This window comes from Ischnura elegans, chromosome 4 (assembly GCF_921293095.1).
Source record: "Ischnura elegans chromosome 4, ioIscEleg1.1, whole genome shotgun sequence".
Taxonomy (NCBI): Eukaryota; Metazoa; Arthropoda; class Insecta; order Odonata; family Coenagrionidae; genus Ischnura; species Ischnura elegans.
The window spans coordinates 52080070-52103609 of NC_060249.1; the positions used below are offsets into that span (position 1 = coordinate 52080070).

At 37.9% G+C, this 23540-nt stretch overlaps 2 protein-coding genes across 2 annotated transcripts in view; both read right to left on the minus strand.

Moving 5' to 3' along the window:
- LOC124158133 (vicilin-like seed storage protein At2g18540) overlaps positions 1–2079 on the minus strand; it is a 43428-nt gene extending 41349 nt beyond the window's left edge. Inside the window, exon 1 of the mRNA XM_046533317.1 lies at positions 1936–2079. Within this exon, the coding sequence (XP_046389273.1) occupies positions 1936–2060 (125 nt within the window). The 5' untranslated portion in view covers positions 2061–2079. The remainder of the gene's footprint in view (positions 1–1935) is intronic.
- Positions 2080–5381: 3302 nt separating this feature from the next.
- LOC124157459 (golgin subfamily A member 6-like protein 22) lies at positions 5382–23331 on the minus strand. The gene is made up of 3 exons (XM_046532174.1): positions 23180–23331; positions 19605–19664; positions 5382–9117 (listed from the first exon to the last, which is right to left on the minus strand). Exons 2-3 carry the CDS (start codon positions 19661–19663, stop codon positions 6573–6575), a joined length of 2604 nt encoding a protein of 867 aa, XP_046388130.1. The 5' UTR covers position 19664; positions 23180–23331; the 3' UTR covers positions 5382–6572.
- Between the last annotated feature and the right edge of the window lie 209 nt (positions 23332–23540).

Below are 23540 nucleotides of genomic sequence, written 5' to 3' on the forward strand. Positions count from 1 at the left end.
ACAGGAGCATTTCATGACGAGTTTAATGGTGACTAATATGTTTGAAGAAGAAAAGACGGTTGCATAGCAGCGTATTCAATCGATATTTCATTTCCGGATAAAGATTCATAAATTTGAAATTAATGCAAACTTAGAATTGCCAGCCATTTTTTTGCGAGTAACATTGAGTCAATTACAATTGACTAAACACCTCATTGTCCGTTGATTATTGTCTTCCTGCAGGTCACAAGGGCTCTGACCCGGCATACATTTATTCTTTGGGCATGTATTAATGTAAGCTGATATCCCTTGTTAAATTATCTTTCATGAATGCATTCATCGATCCGTCCTTATCACATTGCCATGAATTATTCGCGAAGATATCATTTCCATGAATGCTTATGCTCATCAGGTATAGCCAAGGTTGTATTTAAGGCAAACGTTGTTTTTAAGGTGAATCGGTGACGACATATATGTGAATTATGCAAGTTCAATAAAGGCTCATTGCTATGTTCAGTTCAGATCAACAGTGATTATTTTTCACGAGAGATAACAACACATGAAATATACAATGTTATCAGAATAATAAAATAACCACACCATAACTTATCGTGGAGCTGCTTAGATTTCGCCTATTCAGCACTTCTGGAGATAAACACTAGTACGGGTGTGGTATTGGCCCGGTATTCACCCTAAGGACGGCGGGAAACCCGTACAACCACTGTCAGACCATCACATTACACTAAACTATCAACATTCCAAAGATAAGCTACATTGCGATGAACTGTACCCGTAATATGTTGATCTGGAGCGTGGTAGCAGAAGGAGGGAAATGCAAGATTTAAATTCGTAAATATTGGAGCATTATAAATGGTAAATAAATTAGCACTGAGACCACGGTGCACAGGGCAACGGGAATAGGAGTGGTAAATCGTCAGGGTATGGGACACAGAGGTACCCAAGCTTACGCCTAGGTGGCGCTGACGAGAAGGCGAGCTCATGACGGCCACACTAATTCCAAAACGGGGAACACTAAGCAAGAAACCACAAGGTTCCTCGGGCTCACGAATAAATCCGGGTTGATCTGTGAACTTCATTGGGCACTTCTACTAAGAGTAAGAATCCGTAGATTGCGGAAAATTTATGATTATTAATAGGTGTCCGAAGCGGCGAAAGTCGAACTAACGATGTGAATTACTCAGACACTCTGAAAACTTATAATAAAAACTCAATTTCTATTGAACTAAAAAGGGGAAAATAAACCGACCCGGAATGTTCCAATAACCCACGCTCAAATTATGTTGGTGAAAGACTTAATTTTAAAAATAGAAACGTACTGCGCATTCGCTTCAAAATTTTCTCAAGGTTGATCCGGGTGATCCTCATATATACTCATTACTCCTTTGAGATTTTACTTCAAGTACTGTAAAAAACCCTAAGGACGAACAAGCAAGGAAGCATACATTAAAATTGACATCATAAAAACGTGTTTTAAACAGTCTATTGAACAGTTTCGATTCAAAGAATTATTAAATATAACAAAATAAACTAATTGTTCAATAGCAAAAACGCGCTGAAAATTTACTTCAAATTCGCTAACGGAATGATATAATTTGATCATTATTTTTTGAGATTGTATTCCAGGGTTAAATATAGAATATTCTAGGTGAGCGAAATGTTAGTAAAAAACTATGCCCTGGTGGATAAAAAAACAACGCAACCCACAAGAAATGAACTTTATATAAACGTGTTATTAAGGGTCTAAAGATCTTTTAAGTCTATTTCCCTTTGTATCGTTTCGGTGAAAATAAAACATAAGGAATATTAAGACCTTAACAACGCTCTCTCATTGCTTCGGTGGTGGAAATCATTTGTACAAAGTGTTTAATCCCTGTTTAGCGATAGAGTGCGGTGAATTATCATCGATATATGGATTTGTACTGTACCCTTACTTACCGGTTGTGAAGTCTGATACCGCGGAGGCTAAGGTGAATCCCTTTCGGCGATATAGATGCTAGCTTCTTACTTACAAAGTTTAGAATAATTGCTGCCACTGGTGATATTTCCTCGACCGTAATCATCACACAAAATAATGATGAGAGAGTCCAAAGATTCGACAGTCTCGTAGATAAGGAGAGATAACTGACTTAATGAATGACGTCAGTGACATTATTGCTGTAAATTCAAATTTTTTCCTTGGCAAACTCCGTTCAAGTGGTTATTTATCACTCTCACCTCATCATCGGTCTTTGGACATCTTAATTTTCCGATTAGGAGGTACCAAAAATGACAAGGAAACAAAAACCCCAACGAGACTGGCTGGTGCCTCACCATAGCAGGCCTGATACAAATTGCTAAGTTCGCCAACAAGAAGGCGGGAAATTACCCTTAGCTTATGATTAGGGTTGCAACTTGTATGAAGGGTTTAGACGGCCTTGCTTACAGGAACGTCTCGCTTTATTATTTTTTTAAATTATGCTTTCATTGAAAAATTGATTCGGACGAAGCTGCAGGCGAATTTAATAGGTATAGTTAAGAATCATTACTCTTCATGATTAACTTGGAGATGGGTTCAGATAATGGAATTATTCCCATCCAAGGGAAATATTTTCCCTTGCGAATAAAGATTTAATGAATATACAGCCAAGAGAACTCGAAAGAATGAAATAATTTGTCGTCGATGATCCATTTTTAAAAAACTTGAATTGAAAAATGTGCATTCAAATCTATCGCCGGAAAAAGTAATGACCGCATTCAATTATCAATAATTATGAATGAAGGACAAAACTGTAAGCATTGGGTAAATTCATATCATTTAATAATTGTATCGCTTAATATACCACCGAGAATGTAAAGATAACGTGGTACAATTTTTACACTGAGGCAATTTAGACTTTCATTATTATTAACAGTAAAACACACAATACGGGTTTATGACAGCATAGTATATGAGAAAACTTAATCAGCTCTAAAACTTTTTATAAAGTTTATTTTCCAAGTTAAAGTCTGTTGCATAATTTTCTTGGCGTTGTGTATTACTATAAGAGAACTTACCATTTTAGGCGACATTTAGGTGGTGTAGGTATTTGGTAATTTTCTAAGTACTTGGTAGTTACACTTATTATGAATTAATATGACTTCATTTCTGATGTAGTCAAACAATGCCAGACATCCATAGAAGAGTTTTCCCATTCAGAATCGTTATTTCGAGAAAAATTGTATCAATTTCATGGTTTTAATCCTCTTTTATCTGTGAACCCCCATCAAATTAATGCACTCAAAACTATAGGGTTATACTTTGGAAAAACTGAATCAGCGTTTCCTCTTCTTATGTAAAACACTCCTAGATTATGAACGGCAAAAAATGTTAATAAATACGATAATATCCTACCGTATGAATAAAATAAGAGTTTCAGCATCTCCTGCTGATGTTTCCCGCACCTTTCGAAACTGTCTGCTTCTCGGCGATTGAAATCAGATGCTCAAATGTGCTCACAGTATGTTATGTACTGTTATCGTTTTAATATCACCTTTTCAACTCCTTGATGTATAGACGATAAAAGACATTAGAAGTGTAACTGCTGAGAGTGATGCTTATACGACCATTAACATCCCGGCATATGTGTCCTGTTGTTGCTATTTAATTTATTTATTTAGTTTGATTTTTGCTACCACATACCCTTTCTCCAGTATTTCAAGTCAAGAGACGCAATATTAATCCATGTAGAGAAGTGCTGAAATGATTGACATTCCTTTAACCCTTTCGTATCATGGAGTGAGATCGACATAAACCTTCGGACCACCATTGAGTTAAATATTCCTCATGTATATGAATATATCGTACGAATAAAAGTGTAATCGGCTTTAATTTCTAATTATAAAAGTTTTGCAACCAAAGCTTGTGAAGAAAAACGGATCAGTTTCAGCTCATCAACGTGAACAATATAAAATGGTTATGTTGATCTTTGTACGCAAATTCTATTTTCCTCATTCAAGATTTTTGCCGGTTATTTTTCGTTAAATATAATCTCTCAGAGTATTTTAGCCCAAACGTTGTTTTTGATATGCGATGGTGGTGCTCAACATAAAGAATCCATAGGTGAGAGAGCGGCAGAGATTATTATTTAATTTGTAATTTAAATAAAAAACTGCGACAAAAATGAATTTCTCAACTAATGCGAGTATTATGGTACATATGTAGTTTTTTTTGATTGGGGGACCTTTTTCAAAACTTAAATAGAAATAATGTAATATTATTAAATTTTGAACATATTTTTATCAAGTCATAGCAAAGGAAACTAGGGTTATAAAAAAGTCAGAACACTAATGGGCAACCTCTTACTTATGGGTTATTGGTTTGTGGTGTCAGGAAGCATTCGCAGAGATTACAACCAAGCACTATTCAACAAATTTGTCGAAAGTTACTGCTTTGCGTATTAAAATTTTAGAAGCTATACTTATATTTCTACCTCAAATATTTCTTATTGTGTACTCCCGTTTCATACTCTTACCGACTTTTGCCATCAATTCTGATCTCATATTTCATTCTTCTTCCAGGATCAACACACCAAATTGGCACACCCTCAGAATAAATCTTAAGGAAAACAATCAGCTGCATGTATTGTTGAATTCTGTGTTTGTACCGTCCAAGGAGAGGACAGAAGAGGAATATTAAGTGTTGGCTCACGTGATAATTTTTTTAAATTTTACCATTCGACATTATGTAACTAGTCATATTGGATTATCATGTCCGTTACCATTTGTCATGTCAATGGACTGCAGGGATCACGGACATGAAGTTCACATGTCCACGCCATGATGTCCTCGGATATGGAGATTTTCACCAAATGAAGTTATGGTTGGGACAGGCAATATGTTAGCACACTGTCCTTAACTCAATGAATTTGTATTTTATATCCGTAAATGAAATCTCAATTGTATTTCATAAAACATGCATAGTTACCTCTTATTATTTCCTCTATCAACAAACTAGATTAAACATTTTTATTCAGAATTAATAAATTCACTAAACCAAATATAAACTTAATGGCAGTCAATCTCCTTCTTTACACACTGGCTGTTCAGGGCTGCCACCATGTCCTATGAATTATTCCTCCTTTTACCATTGTGTCCACGTATACTACTTTTTTTGGGTAGATCATATGTTTCTTTGATAGTAAATATTATGAAATAAAAGAACCCCAGAAGGCAATATTGAATTATTTTTATTGATGTAGCTTGTTTAATGATAGATTTTATAAAAAATTATTCAGTAAAGGTTGTGAATACAATAAAAAACATCTCTTTTAAAATCTATGTGGGACTGTCAAGGGACATGACCAAATATAGCCTGTGGACATGAAATTTGGGACATATAATTTTATTCCCTCCTAATATGTCACTAAAAGTAATAAGTATCAAATAGTAAGTAAAGGGAACCTGAAATAATTAACCAGTTTATTTTTTTAAATAAAATTGGTTTTGTATGGCAGTCCGTGGACATAATTTTGTACGATTATTGGAGAGTGACCCATATATCTGTGGAAACACCATTTTAGTCATCTATGTCAAACCGCTAGAAAATTATTTGAAGCTCTAGGTTATTTACTTCCAGGTTAATTTACGTTAAAATGAAGAGTTTTTGCATCCAAAAGTTATAAGGAGATGACATTTTTGTTGTTCATGAATCAAAATTTACAGATTGATTAAATCTAAGAAAAATTATTCCGAAATATTTCTCGAAAAATAGAGAAGAAAAATTATTTAACACATACTTCTATTTCACAAAAGACTAAGCAAAGAATGTTTAGGCTACACAGGCATGTTTTTTTATTCTACTGCGCATAATAGGATCTGAAAATAAGTCACAAGCTGACGCATACGTATCATAATAGGAAAATAAACCTTCTTTTACAAAATAATAAAATCATTAATATATTTATTAATATGGTCAGAATATGCAGAAATTTTAAAATGTTACTGCAGGTTAAATTGATGTACACAGAACTTAATGCTAAATGTTGCTGATTAAGTCTTGAGTAAGCTGCGGTTCGTGGTCAATTGATAGTAATGCCTCATTTGCAGATATTCTTAGCATCCTGGCTCATCCCGAATTTCCAATTTTTTCAGTCTTTAAATCGTTTTCACCCGCTCAAGTACTATTTAGGCCTTCCCGCACACTTGTACGTAAAAACCCGACTCATTTGAAGGTTCATTTTTATTGTAACATTGTCATGTTCATTCTGTTATTCAAACTATTATCTTTCCATGCCTTCGATGACCTTTTCATTCCCACCTAATAGTATTTAGGTTCGGCTTAGTTACATCTGTTGAAAATGATGTAGATAATACAATGCCTTCCGTGTGGCAGCATGTTACGTTCTACCGTCTTCGTTAACATCACATCATTATTATTTCACACGTGCACCGTATTCTTCACTGATAATTGCTCAGAATTTCTTTTCCACGATTATTTCTGGATAAACGTCGCATTTCATGGACACAATAAATTCAATGTAAATCATATCATTATCGTTACATTTACAAGCTAAGTCTAATTTGTGCTCTCTCTTTTTCTCACAACTTTTTTCAGTTCATCTATTCTTTCTGTCTTTCAACTCGTCTCCACCCAACTCCTCCCCTCCTTCCCTGAATACGTTTCCCTCATTGCTAGACAACACCTCACTGCTTTGATCATTTGATTGCAGTTGGTATTGGCGATTCGTTTCCCTCATCACTTCCATTTCCTTTCGCAACTCCTCAATTTGCTTTTGCATTTCCATCATCTTCTGGTCACATTCCTCTTTAATTTTTGATATGCTTTCATTTAACTTATCATCGTATTCCCGTTTTGTCACCACAAGCCAATCCTGGAAGGAATCACTGTCATTTCCGACATGAGAATTCTTACCATTCACCGAGGCTGGTTCGCAAGTTCTGCCCCCAATCGCCACCTCAAAGTCTTCACCGTGATTGGTTGACTTCACTCCTTTCTTCACCACGTCTCGACACAGGTCTCCGCAGCCAACATTCATGTCAACATCTTGATCAGTGTTCAACACTTCTTCATTCTGTCCACTAATGGAGCACGTGATACCTGCAAGCGGATCATAATTTGATCCATGAAGCTGTGACCCGTAGTTACTGAGGTCATGCATTTGGTATTTCTCACAATCTTGTCCTCCGCCATTTGAAAAAGAGAGCACTTTCACGCCATTTCGGTTTAACGCATCATGGACTTCCCTAGGATTAGTAAAATCCTCATGCTCTTCCACCGACCCTTCTGCACTCGCATCCCCAGTCACGGATGAAAGATATGAAGCTGTTTTCGAAATTGCATTTGTAAAAAAATTACCATTACTTCTTCCTGCATTTGTTCTGCTTTTTTCGAAATCCCCCAACTTCCCAATCATTTGGTTAGCGTATTCAATCCACTTTCTCTCCAATTCTCCAATAAACTCCTCCTTTCTTTCAACCGCTTTTTGTCTAGCATTACAGTAGTCACGAGTGTCACCAGACATTCCTTGTCTCACATGGTGGGAATGAGACACAACTCTTGTATCAAGAGCATCTAAATGTTTGGCCCGCTGTTGACTAGCCAATTGTGAATAATACTCCGTCCGATCTCCCGCCAAACGCCTTACTTCGTTAACTGTCCAAAGTTGAAGTTCATTCAACTCCTTCAATTGCTTGCCCAACTCTTTCTCCTTAACGTCAAGCTCATTTATCTTGGAATTGAAAACCTTTTTAGTGTCATTATTTTGGTTTTTTAACTTAACCATTTCATTTTGATACTTATTAGTCAATTCATATTGTTCATTCTCATACTTTGAAGATATAGCATCGAGCTTTCGTTGCAACTCATATAACCCTTTTTCTTTCATTTCAACGTCTTCTTTTAATGTCTTTATTTCTCTTTCGTAGTTCTGAAGCAGAATATTCATTGTCTCCTCCATTTCCATTCTCCCGGCCTCCTTCACCTCACCCACGTCTTTCTTCAATTTTCCTTCCAATTTCCTCGTCATATTATTTTTCTCTTCCATCCAATCTCTTCTGTTCTTTTCCGTTTCCCTTTTCCATTCTTCCCTCTGCAATTCCGCATCCGATTTCAAACGTCTGTTTTTCTCCTCCAACTGCATGCTCAAACTCTCTACCTCCACCAATTTCCATCTCATCTCCTCCATATCCTTCACAATCCTCGCCTTCTCAAGTTCCCATTCTATTTTCTCATTCTCCCATTCACCCTTCAATTCGCTATTCTGAGTCTTCCACCACGAGTCCACCTCCTCCACCCTCTTCTTCCACTTTCCATTCAACTCCCCCTCCACACTTCTCCTCACCTCCTCCTCCACTATCATCCGTTCCTTCCTCAATCCATCTTCGATCGCCTGCCTCACGGTTTGCTTCCAATATTCCTTGTCTTTTTCCAAGCCTTCCTTTTCTCTCTCCATATTCGCTCTCTCCTCATCCAGCTTTTCCGTGACATTTTGTATCTCCGCCATTCCTTCCTCTCGCATTTTCTCTTCCCTCTTCCTCAAATCCTCCTTCTTCTTCCGATACTCTTTCTCCCTCCTCTCCTCCTCTTCATTCGCTTCTTTTAGTCTCTTCTCTTCCTTCTCCTTCCACTCCCTCTCCATCTTCAACCTTCCCTCTTCCTCCTTTTCCTTTAACCTCTTCTCCGTTTGCTTTTCCTTCTTCTCCAACTCCTCTTCCCTCCTCTTTATCTCCCTCTCTCTTCTATCTATCTCTTCCTCCCTTCTCTCAATCTCTTCCTTCTTTTTCTTGTTCGCTTTCGCCTCTTCCTCCTTGAGTCTCCTTTCCGCCTTATTCCTCTTCTCTTCTTCCATCCTCTCCTTCTCCTCTTTCGCCCTCTTCTCCGCTTCCCTCTTCTCCTCTTCCTCTCTTCTCCTTCTCCTCTCCTGCCTCTCTTTCTTCATTTTCTCATCCATCCTCTTTGCCTCCTCTTCCCTCTCCTTCATCTCCTTCTCTCTTTCCTCTCTTTCTAGCCTCCTCGCCTCCTTGTTCATCAGCACCTGTTGGTACATCCTCTTTGCTTCCTCTTTATTTTTAGAGTGCAAGTGGTATATGAATTGTGGCTCACCAGGAGGCTGATTCACACTCGGCATCCTTGTCTCCTCCCTGGAATAATAAAATCTCATCACCTGGTATTCTTCTCTCATTCCGTAAAATGTATGCGTCATTGCACCAGTGTAGTTGTAATTAACGTACAAAAGTCCTCTAAACTGGAGTTATTAATAAAAAATGAGAAACCTAATGGAATATGCACTTGTTTTTTAACCCTCATATGGATTTACAAAATTAGTTACGTCGTTGGATTCTCGGCGCCGCAGCGGCGCCGCGTCATTTTTTGCTATTATCTTTCAAAGTTAGCCTGAATTTACAAGTTTTTTGATTGATAATGGTAAATACATCTATTATCTTTATTTCTTACCGTGTTTTGCTAGATTTAAACCCTTATTGTTGAAGTAATAACAAAAAAATTGAACGCTGCATTCTTTTCCATTTCTTGCCGTAATGCTCTTTATTTCAGTTCCCTTTGTATGTTATTTTTGAGTGAAAGTTTTAATTTCGTGAGTAATTGTTGTTTGAAATATTTTTCTGATATGCAGAGCTCGGTAAACTCCGCTTTTTAATGTTTATATTGTTTATAATTTTATGTATCTAAATGCTAAAAATGATGACCAAATAAAATTCGTTTATGCCCATATGACATAATTTTGCTTCAACGCGTCCACCCATATGTTATATCTTTGCAGTGTATATAGAAGGATAAGTTATTAAACGTTAATAATGGAACAGATGTAGGTTAAGTGTGAAGAGACGAGTGTAACTTTCGTGATTTTTACAAGATTCTGGCGATCAAGACAAATCTTACGAATATTCTGGGAGCTTATGTCCTGAAATTAAAAAAATCACGTCTTATGGCTTTTGAAATATAAATAATATGGGATGATAAGCGGCGTGTCAAAGAACTCAACGCTTCTTTGGAGATGGAGCTAGAAGAGACGGTACTCTTTTCCTACCACGGAGCCCCATTCCCCCACTGGGGACGTGTAGCCCAAGCGAAAGGTTTCCTTAGATATGGACGGGTAAAAAAGTTTTGCGTGGGAGTGCATCAGATTAGGTTTTACTCCTGGATTGGTGGGAAGTCCAAAAAAAAATAAATTCTTAGAAGTATGTGTTATTGGTGGTAGAGGAGAATAAGCAGCTGCCTTTTTTTCGTCCAAATCTGCGTGAGAAACTGATGATAATATGCTCTGGGGTGACAAAAATACCCTCACTTTGGAAGGACTTCCCTTACATTTTCTTTCCGTTTCCTTTCTTAGCGTTTCACTGACCCAAACATTGAGACTCTCCATACTTTCCCACTAAGCTCCCTTATTCGTCATTCACCACCTTCTTACCCCCTCCCACAAAACTTGATTGAACTTCTCACTACCCTAATGACCCACCGAGCTGGACCTTCTTGGAATGAAGGGAGGGCCACCGCGGGGCGTTTTGACAAGGCTTTTGTTCCCTGTCCTTCATGCAGCGTTAGAAGGATGAAGAAAAAGCAGGCTTTTGTATCTAATTGCCTCCTTGCACTCCCAACCTTTTTTGCGATAAGGATTTTCTACTCCTACCTGTCCTAACGATCTGGGTATTCCCCGATCCTTGGCAGTCTACAAACTACCGCTCCTTCACCTCAAAACAACCTCCTGGCATTCCTTCTCCTTTCTCCTTCTCACTCATCCCTTTACGTTAGTAACACCCCCAATGCATAAAATATCTGTACATTTCAGTACACATAGAAACGAGATATATGTTTACAAATTTTCACCTCATGGTAAATTGTCTTTTCATCTATTCATAATGAAACGATTTTTACCATGTAAAGTCTAAACTCATCGTCAGGAAAGAGAAATTATTTTCTATCACGAAATTAGTTGGGTAGTTATCTTGATTTCACCTCAATGGTAAACTGTCACGTCATCAGTAGCTATATAAACGCCAGCAATTTTGTATAGACTATCGTAGCCGCAAAGGGATTTTTTTCGAATGAAAAGTACAAGACATATAACAATAACTGTGCGATGTGTTCTTCACGGTATTCGGTGAAACTTCTGAATCTCTTGGTAAGTTACAGTTACTCATTCAGCGAGAAATATTCACACAACGGTGAGGAAGCATTATTCTACGAATTCGGATAATGCATTGTGTTAAATTTTTCTTAGAATTGCTGCTTGGAGTAATTCTAAACAGAGTCACTCTAGTATTTACCCAAAGCTGACTATCACCACGGCAGTAACGTGGAAGCGGAGCGGAGAAGGTGCCCAAGCAAAACTAAGTCGGAAGCCATGGAAAAACAACTTTGAATAGCCATGAGTTTCTATGAATAATTCTCGCAAAAAGATGAAGTTTTGTCAATGAACATTATAACGAAGCAAACGTAATGATTCTTAGCTAAAAGAGAAAGCACAATTGGTATTGTAATATTTTCCTTTTGTTAAACAATTTCACTTGGTTTATAAGTTAAAAATTAAATAATAGGATTAAAATAGATTATAGCATTTCATATGAAACATTATTGCTTTGACATTAGCGTTGAAAGTGCAGACCCTGACGTAACGATGAGGAAATTCTCGGTCCAAGCAAAACTAAGTCGGCGGCCCATGAGAAAACAACTTTGACTAGCCATAAGTTTTTATGAATAATTTTGTAAAAAGATGAAGTTTTGTCAATGAACATCATATTGAGGCAAATATTTTGATTTTTAGCTGTAATAGAAAGCAAAATAGGTATGGTAAAATTTTCCTTTTGTTTAACAATTTCATTTTGTTTATAATGTTTAAAAATATAAATAATATGATAATAAATATATTATAGCATTTCATACGAAACATAAATGATTTGACATTAACATTGGGAGTGCAGTCAATGACGTAGCGACGAGGAAATACTGAGCGCCGCAGCGGCGCCGAAAATCCAACGACGTAACTTTTTCCATTAGAGGCCAATAAAATGTAAACTATCGACACTATGCTAACAAAATTTTATACGTAGACGAAGAAGGCAGAAAAAGTAGACTACTGAAAATTTCAGAATGATCCATTGGAATGGAAAATTTTTACACCACTTTTAAAACCACGAGCGCCGCTAAGGCGCAGAGAATCCATATGAGGGTTAATTGATGTACAATATTGATGCTGTCCAAACGAATCAGTTCCACATTATCGTTCTCGAGACAGTTTCATCACCGAGTTGTTTCTTTTCGTTCGGGTCTCTCGTTCTAGTGACACCAAACAGTGAAGTCATGGTTTGGTCTTTCGCTATAATTTTTCCAGCACAAAAATTAAAAAACGGAATAATACCATAGATGCTGTAAACCAATAGGTTTTTTCGACCTTAAAACCGAAGACAAGCTAGCAAACCTAAACATATTTTTTAACACCCACCGACACACGCCTTTTCAAGCGGCTTCCTGCGTAGTACGTAAATGTAGATAACAGGAAGATGATGTACCGACGAGATGGGGACTACGCGGCGGTAGTCAGTCGGCTTGGGTAGGTGAATGACGTGAGTCAACAAAGCATGATTGTTTCCGACATGATTTCATCCCTTTTTCTCCGCGACTTTTCTTATCCTTTTCCCGCGGACGACGGCGACGAGAGAGCCACGGCGACTTATACTATGAAATTTCCACGAAAAAATGGAGTTGCATGAACTTGCAAAACGCGTTTTACCACGCTGAGTATGCATTGTCAATGTTCACATTCACTCTCTCTCTGTTCATCAATCATTAGAAATTGCTCATTTTTTTGTGCTTATAATAGCGAAAAACAGGTTAGAGGTTCAGCTAATACTATTTTTTTTTGCATATGCTTCGTTATAGTTTTTGATCCCCAAAAGAACAATGCAACGCAATAGTTGTAACAATTGGTTCTTTATCTCGGCAAAGAAGAAACATGCATTGCTGAACATTAAATTAAAACACATAATTACGAAAAATGCGACATTTTTTTCATTGGCCTTAGTGAAACACTTCATATTTGAGGTGAAAAAAGAGGGTTGAGGAGCTTACCAACGTTAATACGGTGATTGCCACCCACATATCTCTCTAAAATATGCGGTTGTCGTGTTAAAGAGGTTTGTTTTCCAGCGCGCATATAACGACTGCATCAATCGAAATTTTATAAGCATGTGGGCATAATTAAACGTTAAAACAGAAATCTAATACAGCCTTGAAAGAAGATGGATTCAATACTTGAAACTTCAATAAGATCACCAATCAACCTTGTATCTAATCGCATTTTTAGAACACAAACGCATGTAAATGCATGTAAATATGTAAGTCAAAGTACTTCACAGCATATTTTCGTGAAAAAATAAACGTAGACATTTTTTTCGATTTTGAAGCTGTTAATATAGCCACGATATGTTAAAGTGTTAATTATTAACCGTGGCATTGAAAGCTATTGCTCAAAATCCCCTGGCACGGTACCAACGGATTGTTCCACTGGAACGGGCTACGCTATGCAACTGCCCAAATTCCTGACCGAATACTGGGAGATGGATATCCGTTCACGATAAAGTAGAATAAATTTTTCTCAGTAACATTTTTGATTGTTTATTGTTTTTAGATTTTCTTTGGCAAGTACATTTCTATTCCATACACAACCAATACTTAATTACTTAACATTAACCATGACAAGTACAAAATCCGGTAGTGTCTCTGAACCATTCATAATGGTCTTCATTCTTTTCACCAGCAATCATCTCCTTTTAAATTAAATGTCCATGGGTTACATCGGGCACACTGCCACTTTTTTTTAACAATATAATTTCGTAAAATTATTTATATGCTTTCACCACTATAAGTGCGTCTTTATTCCTAGGGTTTAATGCGTGGTTAAATAAATAAAATCGTTCAGAGCAACTTATTTTCATTGATCCAGGCTTAGCTAAGGAGACGAAAACTGTACCAAATTGTTCGTTGGTTCACAACAATTTAAAACGGCGAAACTCCACTTAGGATTCTCATAAGTTAAGATAAGCTCCTTTGTCTCTTCATTTCAACCATTGGATATGAGGATATTTTTGGTGATCTGGAGATATAAAAACTACCTCAAGTAGTGCATGCATTAAATCTTAAATGCATTTCAAAATTGTTGTGTTGTATTTGTGTTGAGATTGACGAAATAGGTAGTAGTAGTTCATCGAGTTCACTACAAGTTAAGCTATTCCAAATAAATTTATTTCGTGAGTTGTTGCAAATACTGATTGCAGGTTGTCTTAATAATTAACTTTTATGTAATTAGTTACGTTGTTAGCTAAGTCATTGCACTGTACAGGGCCTGATCTCCAGTTACTGATTTTTTCCCATTTTTTTCTATTTAAGAGCATTTTAATCAATAATAGTATTGCATGTTGAAGCTGTCATACTCTCTTTGATTCGCGAATTTAGTCACACATTTATTGCACATTTGTCGTTTTACCGCTTCAATATCTCTTCTTGAACAATCTCTCTCATTCACAATCAACAAATCCAATGTTTTCTCCCAGTTCTGTCTCTCGTCAGCCTTCGCTTTACTTACTTCAATACTGAGCATTTCCGTCCATTTTAAAGTATTAAATTCTTTCTCTTCTTCCCTTTCCCTCCTATTCTTTTCCATTTCCCTATTCCATTCTTCCCTCTGCAATTCCGCATCCGATTTCAACCTTCTGTTTTTCTCCTCCAAATGCATCCTCAACCTCTTCTCCTCTACCAATTTCCATCTCATCTCATCCATCTCCTTCACATTCCTCGCTTTCTCACGATCCCATTTCTCTCTCTCATACTCCCATTCACCCTTCAATTCGCTATTCTTTGTCTTCCACCACGAGTCCACCTCCTCCACCCTCTTCCTCCACTTTCCATTCAACTCCTCCTCCACACTTCTCCTCACCTCCTCCACCACCTCCTCAACTCCCAACCGTTCCTTCGTTAATCCATCTTCGATCTTCTGCCTCACCTTTTGCTTCATTTGTTCCACGTTTCTGTTCAGTTTTTCCTTTTCCTTCTCCATATTCGCTCTCTCCTCCTCCAGTTTATCCTTGACATTTTGTATCTCCGCCATTCCTTCCTCTCGCATTATCTCTTCCCTCTTCCTCAAATCCTCCTTCTTCCTCCGATACTCCTTCTCCCTCCTCTCCTCCTCTTCCTTCGCTTCTTTTAGTCTCTTCTCTTCCTTCTCCTTCCACTCCTTCTCCATCTTCAATCTTCCCTCTTCCTCCTTTTCCTTAAACCTCCTCTCCGTTTGCTTTTCCTTCTTCTCCAACTCCTCTTCCCTCCTCTTTATTTCCCTCTCTCTTCTATCTATCTCTTCCTCCCTTCTCTCAATCTCTTCCTTCTTTTTCTTGTTCGCTTTCGCCTCTTCCTCCTTGAGTCTCCTTTCCGCCTTATTCCTCTTCTCTTCTTCCATTCTCCCATTCTCCTCCTTCGCTCTCTCCTCCGCTACCTTCTTCTCCTCTTTCTCTCGCCTTCGTCTCCTCGCCTGCCCCTCTTCGTCCTTTTTATCAGCTCTACTCCTATCATCTTCTTCCCTTTCCTTCACCTCCTTCCTTGTTTTCTCCCTTTCCAGCCTCCCCTTCACCTCTTCCTTATTTTCCCTATTCCCTTTTGCATCCTCTTCCTCCTTGAGTTTCCTTTTCACCACATTTCTCTTCTCTTCTTCCATCTTCTCTTTCTCCTCCTCCGCTCTCTCTTCCACTTTTCTCTTCTCTTCTTCCTCTCTTCTCCTCTCCTTCTCTATTTTATCAGCTCTCCTTCTTTCTTCCTCTTCTCTCCTCTTCACCTCCCTCTCCATTTTCTTTATCTCTTCCTCCCTTCTCTCCATCCCTTCCTTCCTTTCTCTATACGCTTTAGCTTCCACTTCCTCCATGGGTTTCCTTTCCGCCTCATTGCTCTTTACTTCTTTCATCTTCTTATTCTCCTCCTCCGCTCTTTTATTCGCTCCCCTCTTTCCTTCTTCATCTTTCATCCCTCTCCTCTCCTCCATTTTATCGGTTCTCCTCCGGCCCTCCTCTTCCCTCCTCTCCGTCTCTCCTTCCTTTTCCCTGTCCGCTCTCGCCTCTTCCTCCTTGAGTTTCCTTTCCACCATATTTTTCTTCTCTTCTTCCATCATGTCCTTCTCCTCCTCCATTTCCCTCTTTCCCTCTTCTTCTGTTCTCCTTCTCCTCTCCTTCTCCATTTTATCAGCTCTCCTCCTTTCTTCCTCTTCACTTCTGATCATCTCCCTTCCTCTTTTCTTCTTCTCTTCCATCCATCTCTCCATCTCTTCCTTCCTTTTCCTATACGCCTTTGCTTCCTCTTCCTCCTTGAGTATCCTTGCTATTCTATCCCTGCGTTCTTTTTCCACCCTTTCCTTCTCATTCCGTTCCCTTTCCTCCGCCTCCCTCCTCTCTTCTTCATGCTGCCTCCTCCTCTTCTCTCGCCATCCTTCCTCTATTTTATCGTACATTCCTCTTTCCACCTCTTCCCATTCCTTCATCCGCTTCTCTCTTTCCAGCCTCCTCTCCTCCCTGTTCTGCAGAAGCCGTTGGTACAGCCTCTTGGCCTCATCTGGATTTTTCGAATGTAGGTGGTATACGATCTGTGGTCCATCGCACCTAGGCTCCGCACGATTTGATGACCAAGTTTTCTTCCTGAGATAGATAAGGTGTTTAATTATGATTGATTGTGGTCCACTAGTGAATGATAAATGTACAGAAATAACTTATTGATTTTGACGGACTGTACGACATTCGATATAAATTCATGCCAAGTGATTTTCCGATGAAGCGCCAACACTTCCTCGTACAAAGTGCTGATTCCAAAGAGCTGTTCTTCTGGTAGTCTCTGCATTCAACTTAAGGACTCATTCATTACTGTCAAACTGTGATAAAACACACTCGACCGATTTAGATACATGATTTTCTTTTTACTCTGAAAAAATATTCGATAGGAACAACATGAGCGAGAGAGTCTTCTAGATTTCTCCGTAGATACTCATACTAAGTGACACACTGCGGAATGCACGATTAAAGCTTATAAACTGATTCGTCAGAAATTAGCTTCTGGAAAAGATACAAACCTGTCATGGCCGCTGATTTTGAATGTCATTGCAGCAAAATAAAACAACAAGAGCATTTCGAGTTCTTTTTAGAGAACAGTTGTGGTTGAGGAGAGATAAACTTTACTTGTAGTACTCAAAAATAATCTCTGGGCATTGATGGGTTAAGAAGTTTTTCAGGTTCAAATTGCTTCCTGAGGATTACGCGTGAAGTAACTTGGTAGAAACGTTTCAAAGGATGACGAACCGGGTGTTTAAATGTTAATTTCGGGATTTTGCCGCTTTCTAAAATTTATTGCACTAAACTAACCGTCATAAATCATGCATCAAATGAATGAGCACCTCAAACAGTTTTACATTAAAGCCTACAAATGTTCAATGCGTGTGGCATTCGTTGCACAATATATGTGAAGACCTTTTAACGTTATAATTGCCAAACCTTCAAACGTTGATTTGACTATCGAATTAATGTTGCAACAGGTACCTACTTCAATCTCGTTTCTAAATTCAGAAAAGTCAGCTGGGAGTGGAGGCACGGATGTGGTTATAGTCTGGAGGATCACAACAAAAATAAATAAGGAACATACGTTCCATAGTAACCACGAATTTGGTCTTTACGAACTGTAAAACACAAAAAGCTTTCTGTTCACCATTTACCATCGTCAATTGTTGCCATCTTTGCTACTAGAGCTCTCTTGCGGATGGCGGCGGAAACATACAGTATGGGGGCACGTGTGCATTAGGCATGGGCGGTACTTGAAAAAGTACCGGTATTTTTGTGATGGGTATTAAAAATCAATAATAGTACTCTACCGGTACTACCGGCGAAAAAATACCGGTTTACCGGTACTTTCATAATTGATAAAATATGTTAATATGTTGAAATTTAACGCTTGTCTTACCCTAATTGTCCGGTATTTCGGCAAGTTGGGGTAACATACAGAAGGAATGCAATGAAAACAATCATTAACTGGATTTTTTTACGAAAATTTATCTGAAAAATACATGGGAGGCTAGATTCTATAACAGTGAGAAGAGTGATGGCAATAAAGTTTTTAAAGGCAATGATTTTGGTGCATATCATTAAATTTTGGTGTTTTCCTGGCGTATGTATGGCGTAAGTGTGAAGTTCTCTCGGGAACTTTATCAGATGAATTATTTCCTAAAGCCACGCGTTTTTTTCGCACTCGAGAGTCGAGACCAACATTAGAACGTCATCTGCCGAGAACTTATAATGAAAAGTCTTCTTATTCACAGAGCTTACGTTGTCAGTCTGAGATTACCTAGAAAAAGCTCCTCTAATATTAAGACATTTAATTTTATGATTTTACACAGCAAGAATCGGTGCTAGTTATGCCTAAAATACTGCGATCGAATAGCATTTGGCGCGTAGGTCGCTGTTCCGTTTATTTCAGAGAAAGAAATACATACGTGGAGTTCGATAACTTTGACTTTTCTTGCCTTATTTGAGTAAATAAATATCTTCTATATCAATAATGATAACACTCGTATCGAAGTTACAGTTTTGTAAAAGTACCGTAAAATTATGAGAAAACAAGAAAGGAACAAAGGAAGGAGGACACATCTTAATAATTAAGAAGCAAACTTAATTCGCTCTTTTGGTGGTGCAATTGATTGGTTGTATGTAAAAAAAACGAGAAACGGATGAACATTGTTAATACATTAAAAAAAAGTTGATGACTATTGTAAACAAGCTTAAACTTGATAGAAATGTCTATATCATGATAGCATCGCTATTTTTCAGTCTCTTCCTACGTTGATCAACTGTATTAGTGCCTATACCATCAGTTTAAATTAAAATAAACAGATGGTACTATTTTTAGTGTGCTTAAATACAAGTTGTGCACTTTTTGCATAAGTCTGCATCTACATTTTCTTGTCTCTTGTTATGACTTCTTGAGAAATATCCTTGGCATTAATTAAATAAACACTTCTTGCTGAAAGCCATTTGTAAATTGATGTTTATTTCTTGGAAATGGCCTACTTCGCCTGATATATTATCAAGAACCCTGCATGTAGGGTTCTTGTATATTATCAACACTCAATTGCTTAAGTAGCTGGGTAGGTAGTTGATTGATAACACATAAGATGGCAGCGCCGTCGAAATACCGGTATTTCTAGTACCGGTACTCCGGCAGTACCGCTAAAAAAATACTGTCCGGTACTACCGAATTAGAAAAAAAATAGTACTCGGTACTACCGAATACCGGTATTTTATGCCCATGCCTAGTGTGCATTGTTGCGAATAAATATCTTTGTTTGAGATGCTCTTTCATAAGATGTTTCATTTATAATTGGTTTATAGCTTAAACTAAGGGAAATTAATGTTATAAAGTGTTGAAACCCCGCTATCCATTGCTTATATAAGCGTTGAAATACCTGGTACTTATATATTAGGATAGCATTATATACATTTCGTATTCTTTGAATGACGTACAATATAATGACGTAACATGTATGCATGATGTAATACATCATAAAAGAACGAAATTCACACGAATTTTAAATACATACCTTTCCATCTCATCACCCGAAGAATCTGATGGATAAGTCACAATGCCCGACGATTCCATCCTAAAAGGAGACAGCAAGCTATCAATAGAACAAATATTCAAATCAAAGATGGGGAGCAAACATATCTCTGCCATGAACGAAATATGCTGTCGGCACTAGCTAAATGTTTTCAAGACACCTTTTTTTGTGAAAATTGAAAAACAAAATAGACCAGGTCGGGGTGGTGTTGATATCTTAGGCCTAATATAGGTGGTTGAACGATTTCCGTCGTTTAATAGTTATTAAACCGTAACAGAATTATTCCCCAAGGCCGTACTCTTTGCTGGGCAAAACAGTGGGGGGGGGGGGGGGTGTGGGAAGTTGGAAGGATGACAGCTCCTTAAACCTGAGTGTGTATGAGAATGAGACATGCGCGGAATTTCGTTCCATAGAGCAAATCCGCGAGGTGCATGAGCGAGAGCGTGCATTTCCTAGTTTAATATTTTTGTCTATTTCTTTGGCGTGAGTGGGTCACTGGCGTATGCGAAGTTTTCGTAAGCCTGAAGGTGTTTTTGCTTCAGCCCCAACCGGATTTAAGTTCCTTAAGGCCGTTTTACACGGTACACGGAATTGCGAAATTCGACGTACGTGCGAAGGCGCAATCAAAATTGCGTCGTGTAAAGCGGTGAATTGCTAGAACACATGCGAGAATGCGTGGATGCGAGACGACAAAATAGCCCCTGTTCTAATTTCGTTCATGCATTCGCGCAATTCCACGCCATTTTAGAAATTAATGCAGCTCTAACCTGCGTAATTCCGTGCCCCGTGTAAAACGGCCATAAGAGAATATCTGCTGGGTGAGTGAGTAAGCTTCCGCGATTGTTTGTTTCATTGTGTCTCAGCTTAATTTTTGTGAATCAACTCCTAACTTCCTACATCCCCCTCTTTTCTTCCCCGCAAAGAGCACGGGCTAAGGGGAATTTAATTTAATTCCAAGTTTCCAAGTTTTTTGAACATTATTGCCACGTTTTGAAACCTCTTATATATATTTTTTTTTACTTTAGAAACAACTTATAAACCGTAGAATCGATTAGTGCATTCATCATGTAAGGACAAGTATCGTCATAAGAGACTAATCAAAAGATGCAGATTTTCGAATTTTAATTTCCAAAGCACGGAAACCCGTATGTTTTTATGTTTAAACCCGTATATAATATGTTTTTCTGGCCGTCAGTCAATAAATTACAATAATAAGAATATTACTAAAATATTTGGTTAAAATTGAATATACTTCGTCGCTCAAATAACTTCTTGAACCTTTGATTTCAAACAAACGTTTTTAAAGAATTTATTTTGGGTTAATTTTTTAACATTTTTGATTAAAATTGATTGACGCGGGTGACAATAGAAAGACAAAATATAGATTCAATCGACCCCTTAAAAGTAGATATTATAGACAAAGCAAACAGGCCGGAGCAATTGAGGCACATAGTATTTTTACAGCCTATTTTTAGGATCGTATTCTCTAGAATTGCGCAAGCATTTGTTTTAATGATAGCCATCTTTCGAACAGAATTACTTTTACTGTCTTAGCTGTTCAAACCAGGATAATTAGCAAACCAATCGGATCTATCTTCCAATAACCTTACTTCATGATAAAAAATTGGGTTAATGCTTCACAAAACTTACAGTCGGATTCAAAAGTATTGCAACAAGTGGAGCGGCGCCACATTCGCCGCAGTGTGGAAATTGAGTTTCGGAATATTCTATTCTTGTTGTGGGAGGGAAATTTGAACAACGTTCCCACCTCCCGCAATATTTTTAGAACAAAATCATTAAAGGGAAATGTATGCGGGATATGTGCAATGTTTAATGCCACATAAATTGTGCAGCTCATGAAATGTAATAAATCCACGTCCAGGACTTTAATTTACATACTCTCGTAAGTTGGCCTATCCGTCCAAGTGTATATTCTAACAATTAACGATGAATCTTTTCTATCAGAGATAGCGAACATACCGTATATATATATTATCCGCCGCAGTATCTCAGCAAAAAATGCCACTGATGTTAAAATTCAGTTTGATATAGTGACAATTGGAGACTGGTTCATTCCCTTGCATGACAAAGCTCGTAATAAATCACAATCGGAGTCGGTGAGTGAGATGGCTTAGTGGTAACGGAGGAAATTTGCCATGGCAGCTATCCGAAGTTGGTGTTTCGAAACTCTCTGGCCTGGTTTTTTTCAGTCACATAGAATGGCAATTATAATTTTTTTATCCACTTTAACGCATATGAACTTAATTAAACACTGCTGTCGTTATAAAATTTTGAATGGAGAAAATTCTCTTTTTGCTTTCCGTGGATATCATAATTCGTTTTTACCGAAATATCAATGTACGAATAATATGGAATATATTTCAGCCAGGTAAACTGTTCCATCAAGTCCTTTTTCGTATTACCCGAATATTCTATTGTTTTCAATAATATCTAGACACTCAAGAGACCCGCTTAACTGATGGGGCCGGGTCGGTGTAAACTTGGAAGGTTGGCACATGAAGCAACCTGCATCCTTTGCCTTCGCAGCGAGCCGTCGAGGACGGACACGGACGCAACTGAGCAACCGATCCTGGAGTAAAACTCCAGGAGCAAGTGCCCAATCGAATTTAAGATTAGTGGATGGAATGCATTGAGGCAATTCACGTCCCCGCAGACGTTGGGCCGTCGGAGTGTTTTCTTTCGGTCTCCATGGCGAGGTTTTTCCTATCTTTAGATTCATATTTGGACTCACCGTTTACCTCTTTACAAAGCGTGGCTCCGTGTTTGAGTATGCCTATACTGTGCGCTGTAAATTCGCGAGAGTCCTGCGAGAGATCGAGTCCGAAGTAATCATACCTTTTTTCATTTTTAAAAGATGTATTCTTAATATCAACATAATCTATGCTGGTGACTCAAATAAAATGCCGTACTTAATTTTTAGACGGCGAAAGGCATTAATTTGATGCCTCAAATTAGATCTTAGTGGCAGATAGAAATAAATTAGTATTTTAACTCTTCCACTTAAATATCCGACGACTATAAGTAATTTTCATATACCTAATACCGAATGAATATTATCCATTTCTTCAACTTTTAAATAACTTTTAACTTATCATACCGAAATATAAGATAAGAAGTGAAATAGCAGATTGAGAGAGAGTCGTGAGAGGAGTAGTGGAATAGTAAAAAAAAGAATGAAGGAAAATGAAAAACTGCTGATGATAAAGCCAATACTAGCTACGTCACAAAGATAAATAGCACTAAGTGAAAAGCCAATATTATGCGAAAAGCGAAAGATAAAGTCACATTTAATCACCTTGGTTTGGATAAAGAATTGGATAATTAATCACAGAACTCTCATTTAACCATTAGAACACATGTAAAGGCAACCTGCTCATATTTAAATCTTCTAGATTTACACATGAAATATTTGGAATAAGGTCTTTCCAAATATTGGCAATCTGAAATTGCGTGAAACAGCCATCATAATTACATCTTATACGTATTATGCGTACAGTTGCGGCAAGGTTTGAAGTCTGTGAAATACTATCTCTTACCTGCATGCGATGCAAGAGCAAACTGGTTACGTGCGACCACACCGGTGACAGCGTCTCCAGCTAATATCAGTCACTCAAAATGTGACCACCCAGGACATTCTGCGAACTCTTCGATTGCCGCGCAATCTCACAGCAGCAATATTTCTTCCTATCTTTCTGAGGGCTCTATAAGAGTGTACCCGATAACAGGAGGGAGATAAACGTTTGTATTTCTGCTCCAAGATAAATTTATTCAAGGAAAAATTGAAACTTCTGACGAGTTACAAAAAATGAGGCGCACATTAGCCTTAAAGAGAATGATATGCCATTGTAATTTAAGCTTGACTCAAACCATTGTATTTCAGGCAATCAAAATATGCCC

What these genes read in the sequence shown, in the direction of transcription:
- LOC124157459 (XM_046532174.1), bottom strand. Translation starts at nt 19,663, where the DNA reads ATGGAATCGTCGGGCATTGTGACTTATCCATCAGATTCTTCGGGTGAT. An exon ending in TCGGGTGATGAGATGGAAAG is followed by an intron (nt 9,118 to 19,604) that starts GTATGTATTTAA and finishes TTATTATTCCAG; the next exon opens with GGAGGAGACAAGGATGCCGA.